Genomic DNA, 10,169 nt, shown 5'->3' on the forward strand with positions numbered 1-10,169 from the left:
ATCCCCGCCGCCTCTTCCATTCTTAGAACCGGTACATTTACTGGTAACCGGAATTAATGTACTAAAAAAAAGGAAAGAAAAAGAAAAAAAAAATGTTAGACGATCACGATAAGTAGGACATCCCCCATCGTGTCCCGGAATTAATATATCAAAAAAAAAGAAAGAAAAAGCAAATATGATATAGCGCTCGCTCACGACAAATAGGATATCAAGTTCGCGTCCCGTTCTGGCACCAATTTTCACTGTCGTCATTCCATTATACACCGCATCGTTGTATTTATCCATCGACACCGGGCAAGTGACTTTCAAGTAAAATGTCTCACCTGTGCGAGTACAGGATGTAGACGAGATATGGATGTGAGTCGTGCACGGATAGCCAATCGGTACAGCTCCCGCTCGCGGTAAGCGGGTAATTCGGGTAATTTGGGTTCCAGTGCCAGTCTGGCACAAATTTTCACAGTCGTCATTCCATTCTACAACTGATGGTTCTCCATGTTCACAGTTTCGAATACATTAACGTGTAAACTGCCTCTGTGCTTGAAAACGTCCTAGTCTTGGCGACGATGAGAGTCCACAGGTTTCTTCAGGCGTGCCGCATACTGCTGAAGCCATTCACTGATGGTCGGGGCCGTTACAGCTAACGAACTGCTGGGATCCTGATCGACTGCATGCAGGCATGTGAACGCCACTATTTAATGTAGGTAGACCGGAGTTTCACAGCCTATTCACCTTGAAGATATAACAGAAAGGCTGTGAATTTTGAAATAAACACCCTGGCTCATGTTCACTGTAACCCGAACCAGTGCACCTAAGTAACGGTACGACTAACACACCCAAAATATCGTAGACCCACATCTGGCCTGACTTTCATCCAGTACATTCTGCGAATTAAACGCCTCATATGAAAAGCCTCATACGAAAGGAATCAAAATCACGAAGTCCAACCACACACCTTCAGTTAGTTACAGTCCTGTTCCTGTGTTTTGTGGCCAGATGACGAGGTGTTTCCAGAAGCAGCAAAGCTCCATGAAGATACTTATTGGCAACTGACGGTTTCATTTTTAGCTTTATAATGGTTATATTTTCAAAATGTAGCGGGTCAGTTACGGAATCCGAATTCACGCAAAGGTTCAGTTCACTATGGAGAGGTATCATAATGAAAGTGAGCAGTGAGTTACCATCGGTGTTTTTTGACACTTAACGTGGATAACTTCCCGAACGCTGGGCTTCGTAATTGCCCATCTACATTATAAAAATGTAATCATTATAAACCTGAAGTTGCGTCTATATTGATGTGAAATCGGTAGTCGCGAATAGAGCCTGTTCAGATAGCTATGCGGCTTAAGGTAACACCTCATCATTCTTGATTTTCTTGAGCGTTATAATTTTATGATAATTCGAACGATTATTGGGTATTGAGCGTTTTTTATGTTATTCACAATGTCTCTGAGCTATGGTTGGCCTCCCCAGAAAGGTTGCTTATACCTGCCTTTACTGAGAGATGCCGTTCCTGTTGGGTTTGAAGCCAGCATTCAGACATAGCTATCGGCATCGGTCCCTGTCGGTTAGGACCTTCCTGCGACCACAGGTCGTAAGCCATACAGCATGACTACGAGTAATACAACACTGCTTATACACGTGTTGTACTATCCGGGTTGATACGCCAACAAATCCCGTAACTTCACTTTCATTGTGGTTGTAGACATGTTTAAACACGACAGATGCTTTCTGCAATTCTACAACACATCCACGTTGACCCATGTTGCTGCGACGATGCCCTCCGTATACCACATACACACTGGTATACTGTCATGACGTCCGTCACCGGTGGAAGATGATGTGCTCTTCTGCTCAGGTTCTGTGTCATCAAAAGCACTTCGAAGCGACCTTTGCACTTTTTTAATGGGCTGACTAACATTTTCTTCGACGAGATTAATAACATGAATTATCTACAGAAACATGGATGCACTGATAGAAAGTGGCGGTAACTTATATCAGCCGGTGCTGGACGAATTATGTTACAAAGTGAGACTCTAAGAAGATATGACAAACAGACTAAAATGAGAGACTAGTGTTTGTATGCTTAATGTTTATATCGAGATTGACGCGTACACTACAAGCACACATCTGCTGTTGAACTGAGCCATCTCATGGTTGTATTAAACTCTGAGGCAGCTAGCCCCAAAAACATTTATACTGAACTAATCGAGGGTTATCTGTAACTTGCCGTACTAAAATACGTATTCGTAATCATCGTAAGCTGTCAGCTCGTAATGTGAAGGAATATTATAGTTAACGAGCTTCTGTATCGTAGCGATCTCGTGGTGATATTCTGGATCCTCACTGGTGCAAGCGCTGCGGTTTATAGCACCACGTGCTTCATGTAGGAAACTGGGAAAAGAAATATCCATGTTGTTTTAATAGGAATCATATCCCCTGTACAAGGTATTCTGCAAAACGGGACAGCCTCAAATTCGCTGAAGAAGGACGATCGAGATTTGAAACCGCTTACTCGCAAACATGACGTCAGAGTTTGTCGTAGACGTGACTTCTACAAAAAATTCATGTTTACTGGCCTTCCGCACATTGTCATGTAGATGTCTCGTTTTCATTTTACGAGAACCTTATCGTCATACAGAGTTTATCTCAACGGCGGTCGCTGAGAAGATTTTGTCATCCTCCAATGTGTGCGGAAGAATATTTGCCGAGTCCATAGAACCACTGGTCGTTTCTTGCTGGTTACGTGGCGGTAAAAACTTTTAAGAGGAACGAAATGACTGGAAGGATGGGACTGCTATGACTGCATGGAGCCAAGGCTCTTCTCCTGGCGTTTATGCGGCGATGTAAACTCTTACTGTCAGAGGAACGGTTGGCAGCGTGATATTGTTCGAGTTCTGAAGAAGTACTCTCCGCGACGTATCGATCCAAGAGTTGTTTGGAAAAGCTAGAAGTACGTTTTTGAAACAGCGTAATCGACATTCAAAAGGAGAATGACTGATATGTAAATACGTACATGACAATGTGAAATTGAGTATCTGGCCTGGAATCGAACCCGGGTTCCAAACATGTCGAGGGTAGTGCGTTGTGAATGAGACGAAGAAAGGTCACCCCACCGATACAAAAGTCGCAAGACACCACGATAAAAATGTAGAAAAATTATCCTGCTATTTAACACACTGTCAGGGATGCTGCTCTGCTGCATAAGCATTGTAAATTCCACCTTAATTATCTGGGCCGTACTTCTTAAATATTTTGCAGGTGTGTACAACACTATAACGCCGCCATCCGTACCCGGGGTGCTTAATGCCGCCAACTACGTTCAGTCGGGTACAACGACTTCAGGTGATCAAGACGGAGGTGCGTTGTGTTTTTCGGTTCAAAATGGCTCTGAGCACTATGGGACTTAACATCTGTGGTCATCAGTCCCCTAGAACTTAGAACTACTTAAACCTAACTAACCTAAGGACATCACACACATCCATGCTCGAGGCAGGATTCGAACCTGCGACCGTAGCAGTCGCGCGGTGCCGGGCTGCGCGCCTATAACCGCTAGACCACCGCGGCCGGCTGTGTTTTTCGGGAGCTGGGATATTGGCTTAGCGACCTGGATCACAAGGACCATACATTGCGCTGAAATGTGAATCTGCCTACGGAGAAAACCAGTCGAGGCGATACCAGTATTGGTCACTTCTTCAGACAAAAGAATGGATGGGGCATGATAGTACCTTATTGTTAATCTTCCTATTCGTTCTTCCTTTCTGACCACCGAGCGAGGTGGCGCAGTGGTTAGACACTGGACTCGCATTCGGGAGGACGACGGTTCAATCCCGCGTCCGGCCATCCTGATTTAGGTTTTCCGTGATTTCCCTAAATCGCTCCAGGCAGATCCTTTCAAAGGGCACGGCCGACTTCCTTCCCCGTCCTTCCCTAATCCGATGAGACCGATGACGTCGCTGTCTGGTCTCCTTCCCCCAAAAACCACCACCACCACCTTTCTGACCATTTGTAGGTCGTCTCTATTACAAGGCTTGTAGATGTTGTAGAAGGGACTTACAGATTTCAGAAGAAACCCTTGTCTGGAAATGTATCGTTTGCATTTTAAATAATCGGATAACATTGAAATCACTGGCGCAGTGACATCGGTTTTGACCTGTGTGCCCCACCGGGAGCCCGTATCGTGGACGTTTTCAGAACTCGTCGTCGGGTTCTCTTCTACGTTATAATGAACGTACTCTTCAGAGTCGAAAATGCGGTGCGTCCGTTTAATACCACAGTAAGTACCCCCCAGTTGTGAACTACCAGTTTGTCACATCCGTTATTGTAGTCAGGTTAAAACAGTATGTGATGATATAATTAGAACAGGAAGTGACGTCAGCGCCCTCTTCCCAGCTTGTGTATGTGCCGTGAAGCGGGAGATTTGAAGGTGATTTGGTCTCCAACAATTATTTTATATCCAAACGATACATTTGCGGATATAGGTTCCCTCGTAAGTGACGACATGGATATGCGTGAAGGACAGAAGTAAAACGAATACGTTTTCCGCAACGTGGCTTCAAACCGGCCTAGTAAAGCAGCCGGACTTTGTATCCGAGCGTTTCTAGGCGCTCCAGTCAGGAACCGCGCTGCTGGTATGGTCGTAGGTTCGAATCCTGCCTCGGGCATGGATGTGTATGATGTTCATAGGTTGACCCTAAATAAAGAAAAGTGTGAGGTCATCCATGTGAGTGCTAAAAGGAATTCGTTAAACTTCGGTTACACGATAAATCAGTCTAATCTAAAAGCCGCAAATTTAACTAAATACCTAGGTATTAAAATTACGAACAACTTAAATTGAAAGGAACACATAGAAAATGTTGTGGGGAAGGCTAACCAAAGACTGCGTTTTATTGGCAGGACACTTAGAAAATGTAACAGGTCTACTAAGGAGATTGGCTACACTACGCTTGTCCGCCCTCTTATAGAATACTGCTGCGCGGTGTGCGATCCTTACCAGGTAGGAGTGACGGAGTAAATCGAAAAAGTTCAAAGAAAGGCAGTACGTTTTGTATTATCGCGAAATATGGGAGAGTGTGCCACAGAAATGATACAGGATTTGGGCTGGAAATAATTAAAAGAAAGGCGTTTTTCGTTCCGACGGAATCTTCTCACGAAATTCCAGTCACCAAACTTCTCCTCCGAATGCAAAAATATTTTGTTGACACCGACCTACGTAGGGAGGAATGATCACCTCGATAAAATAAGGGAAATCAGAGTTCGTACAGAACGATATAGGTGTTCGTTCTTTCCACGCACTGTACGAGACTGGAATAATAGAGAATTGTGAAGGTGGTTAGATGAACCGTCCGCCAGGCACTTGAAAGTGATTTGCAGAGTATCCATGTAGATGTAGATGTAGTTAGGTTTAAGTCTAGGGGACTAAACACCTCCGATGTTAAGTGCCATAGTGCTTAGATACATTTGAACCATTTGATTTGAGTAAAGGAGCTTGAGCAAGGAAAACAGTAAATGCTTTTTTTTTTGCGAAAGTTAGAGCCTAAATTTGTACAAATGTGACTATTAACCTAGTAAACCGACAAGAAATAATAAACGATGGAGAAAGTCCTAAGTTCTTAGGTGTGCATATCAATGAAAATATAAACTGAAATCGTGTATATTGACCCACTAAAGCGTTTAGGGTCGGAAACTTTTGCCATGAGTGCCAACTCTGGGGATATAGAAGTCAGTATGGTAACATTATTTTAGTAACTGATGTCTTGTGGTATTGTGGGGTAACATCGCACTTAGACAAGAAATATACATCGCTCGAAAGAAATCAAGTAGAATTATATGTGGGATACATACAGGTACATCTTTCAAACACATCTTTAAGCAGTTGGAATACTAAACACTGTCTCACAGTACATTTATCCACTTACGAAATTTGATGTTAAGAATTCATCTGGATTTAAAAATAAGAGAAATATTTACAAGTACAGTGCGGTTATAACTAAAGTTTCGCAACTTCAGAGAGCCCCCAGGGAAAACGAGTGATCGTCGATCAACGAAACACTACGGAAACATTTGTCAGGTCGTGCGGACGAGAAATAACGATTAAATCAATGCAAGACGCATATTTCAGTTTCCATTTGAGAGGGTAAAATTTGTTAATTGAGTACCATGTTTTCATTCCATGTTACAAACGTGACGACCATCGGCATCCATGACGGCTTGGAAGTTTGTACAGATTCCATTTCACAACTGTTCGCAGCACTTTTCGAACGGTGGACCGTCGAATGTTGTTCTGTCGTAACACAGCCCGTGAAACGCTTAAAGACCGCGCACTCCGTAGGGCGTTCTCAGCCTTGGCTACAGTAACTTCCTCAAAAATTTGTGGCGCAACTGTTCGTCAGCCTCTCCCCAGAGCAATTCCCAAATCGTCAGTTAATTAGAACTTCCGAATCACGTTCTTCAGCCCCGATTTTAAAAGAGAACCTATCCGTATTCGTTTAATGCTTCGGTTCTAGCAAAGAGGAACAACACTGTTGTTGTATTTTTGTAAGACGAGTAAAGCCCTGCTCATCTTGTTCACATCCCTGTAAACTGTCTGCAGCTGTAATTCACACTGACGCTTGTGTTTCAACGCTACATCGCCGTACCAGTACCGGCTCCTAACAGTAAATTAGGACACTAAACTACTACCAACGCAAATCCCGCAGAAGATAGTCTGAACATCTGTCCAATAAAATTGCCTAGCCGTACGGTAAAAACGCTTTCCGTCTGCAATGGCTGAAGCAGCGAAAGATTAATTTAACAGCCACCTGTACAACACTAGAAGGAAGAAAGACCTGCCTGATGCTTAAATGAGTCTACATTTTGCACAGGAAGGAGTGAAATATGCAGGTACAAAACTCTGTGACAGTCTACCCACGGAAATAAAATGTCTGACCGCTACAGAAATGTTTTCAAATGTAGGTGAAAGATGTTTCTCCTAAAACAATCTATAGCATAGAGAAATTCTTGAATATAAATCTTTAGTTAATTACACAGAAAAAATTATAAAGATCACTTGTATATATTAAATGTTTTTTTCATACTTTTTAAAATGTGAATACGAGTTCTATGTTACTTTTTTTGATACTTCACACATCATAAAATTTATCGTGAATATGATCTACGGAACATGTAACTAACTCACTAACTAATTAATTACTTTGAATTAAGCATTACATACCACCTATGGAGGTGTGAATCATCTTGAAAGTATACCCGTCAGTGATCATAGTTGATGCAAATAAGGAAACCACTTACGCTATCTATCCACGTGTCATTTACTTTTGTCTTGCGTGGTAAACACTTAACGGCATCAGCGATAAGAAAATGTTTTAGCGATAACAAGTGGAGAAGACAAATATCTCGAAAATATGAAGGAAACCGATAATCATGACTTATATGTCAACCAACTGGGAACGTGGAAGTGAAGGTTACTGTGAGATGCCTTTTTCTGCTGATTTATCAGATGGAGTGAGAGAGACACGTGTGAGTATTGCTCTGGTCACGAGAAAGTAGCCAGGACAGCGAGACAGGCCGCTGCCAACGAGTTTGCACTCCTGCTTTACTTAGTTCGCAGTGCCATGGTACACCAACGAAAAGTGTAGTCGACGAACTGATCGCCTGAAATGATGGATTCGAAACTTCCTGGCTGATTGAAACTAAGTGCCGGACCGAGACTCGAACTCGGGACCTTTGCCTTTCGAGGGTAAGTGCTCTACCATCTGAGCTACCGAAGCACGACTAAGGCGCCGTCCCCGCAGCTTTACTTCTGTCTGTGGGGACGGGGCGTGAGTCGTGCTTGGGTAGCTCAGATGCCTTTGTTCGGTCAGAGAGCGGTTGGCCTCTGTAATAAAAAAACTGAGGGGAAGGATCAACAGACGAACTTTAACAGATGTCATGTGACGTCCGCAACGACCAAACCCAGCTATAAAAAAAAGGATGGTAGAGGACTTGCCCGCTAAAAGCAAAGGTCCCGAGTTCGAGTCTCGTTCCGGCACATAGTTTTAATGTGCCAGGAAATTTCATATCAGCACACACTCCACTGCAGAGTGAAAATCTCACTCTGGAATGATGGATTTGCTGATAAAAAATGATTGATTGGTTTATGAAATCATTTTCACCGTTTATTCCTGTTTTGCGCAAGTAACTTCATATCTGCATGCTAGTACACATAAATTCCTCAACACTCAGTTTACGTATTCTAATCTTTATCCACATCTCTAATGTTTTCCTTATGTTTCTTTTTCCACTTTATAATAGTTACTCCTGAATGTCACAACGTATGACCTCAGAAGTTGAGTCCCATAGTGCTCAGAGCCATTTGAACCATTTGTCTCAACGTACGTACCACGAAATTACACTTCACTAATTTTCCTAAAATCAATGTAAACTGCATATCGAGGGGTGATTTCTTTTGTATCGCATATTAACATATAAACAATACCATTTATGGATGGAAAGTGAGTGGGATGAACCTACACACATGTGTATAAGGAACTCGTATTACTATACTATTCTCACATTGTCACCAAAGTAACATGCAAGTAACATGGCAATACTTGTGTATTTTGTTTCAAAGAAACACTCTTCGGATTTGCTGAGTTAATTTCTGCGCGATTTTACATGACTTTCTTCAGTTGCTTACAGCTTACCTATTCGTCTCAAATACCAGTCTCATTTGTACACGGTTAGTATCTCAACTCTGTCTGATGCGGCTACGGCAGACTCGATCAGTTATCAACTGCAACTCATTTAATTTGTTTTAGAATCAATATCTTCCTCAAACGAGATATTTGCCTTTCTCTTATGCTGGTATGACTAGTTGTAGATTTCGGTACTCATATATTCTCTCCAGATTTTATAAGAAGACTTTATTTTCAAGATCCTCCTATGGTACCGTATGGTGTTGCTTTAAAAGCTGGACACTGAAGTGTTCTGAAGTACTGCAATTAGAAAAAGATAGGTACAATTGTGTAGGATAGCTGATGTGTTTTCTATATTTCTTAAATATTCTTTGTCCATGTCTTTAAACATCTCGGCTATGAAAAATAAAGCAGAAAAAGATGTAGTCAGAAAGTTCTGCGTTTGTCAACGCTAAAAACGAAACGAACAGTTGCAAACAAAAAAAAAAAAAATCACGATAATGGTGAAAGTTGATACATGATCTTGTCTATGCTACATGATAGAAGTTAATCTCAATCTAATAGCTATTCATAATTTCTTTCCTACTAACGATGCTGAAATGAACTCTCAAAGGGATCCAGAATTCATGTTCACAGCAGTATAACTGTGTCTGTATCACGTAAGGATACAAAATAACTATTTGCAAGAAACGTTTGAACTACATTGTAACAGTACCCCTTAATTTATGGTAAGCGGTATGATGACGCTCAAACCACTGTTGTGAAACTAGACCCAGTTTCTGTGCTACTCCAGTTGTATCCGCAACCAATGTGAAGAGCACCACCAAGCAAAATATCTTTGATACCTCAGATAACAAAATGTAATTGACGACTTGTCAGACGAAATTTCTTCAGATTTGGACTCTGTGTCACTGCAGTGGGACACTACGTTCATATTTCAGAGGAACCGAATTTGGGTTTCGGTCAGACCAATATTATTTATTTTTGTATGTCCCCCCTTTTTTTCAGCGAATTGAAACATGTTTTCTCTTAGGTTGCCACCGTCAGTTCTTAACTAAGTAATCGAATTCAGTGCTCGAAATGACTCACTGTCTTGGCGGCGGCGTCTTCTACAAACAGGAAAGTAAGCGCCGCGGCAAACAATAGTTGCACCAGCGGTATCAGGGTTCGAGTGGTTCGTCGACGCCCGGACTCCATGCTGCTGGAAAGAGCCGTACTGTGAAGTCTGCAGCAGCGCCGCGGCTCTTTTATCTACTCTTCCTCCTCTCGTCCCCCCTCTTGTCGCAGTCGACGACGTCACCCTCCCCCTCCCTTCCCTCTCCCCTTACACTTGAAAACACCCTGACATAATAGTTACCGCCACTGCCGTCACAGTGAAAATAACGTCGAGTTGATAAGATCTTCAGGCGGCGTCGTTCGTGCTTGAGACTACGCTCTACAAGTCTCACATCGACCTTCTAAGGAGACCTTCTGGCGGATTTCCACATACTTTATGGT

At 42.5% G+C, this 10,169-nt stretch overlaps 1 protein-coding gene across 2 annotated transcripts in view; it reads right to left on the reverse strand.

Annotated features, from left to right (window-relative positions):
* LOC124777362 (cholinesterase 1-like) overlaps window positions 1–9,879 on the reverse strand; it is a 128,333-nt gene extending 118,454 nt beyond the window's left edge. Inside the window, exon 1 of one of the 2 annotated variants that reach the window (XM_047252739.1) lies at window positions 9,762–9,879. In XM_047252739.1, coding sequence (XP_047108695.1) covers window positions 9,762–9,869 — 108 coding nt within the window. In that variant the 5' untranslated portion in view covers window positions 9,870–9,879. The remainder of the gene's footprint in view (window positions 1–9,761) is intronic. The other variant, XM_047252740.1, reaches the window with a different exon arrangement.
* Between the last annotated feature and the right edge of the window lie 290 nt (window positions 9,880–10,169).

Source organism: Schistocerca piceifrons, chromosome 2, assembly GCF_021461385.2.
Source record: "Schistocerca piceifrons isolate TAMUIC-IGC-003096 chromosome 2, iqSchPice1.1, whole genome shotgun sequence".
NCBI classification, from domain to species: Eukaryota; Metazoa; Arthropoda; class Insecta; order Orthoptera; family Acrididae; genus Schistocerca; species Schistocerca piceifrons.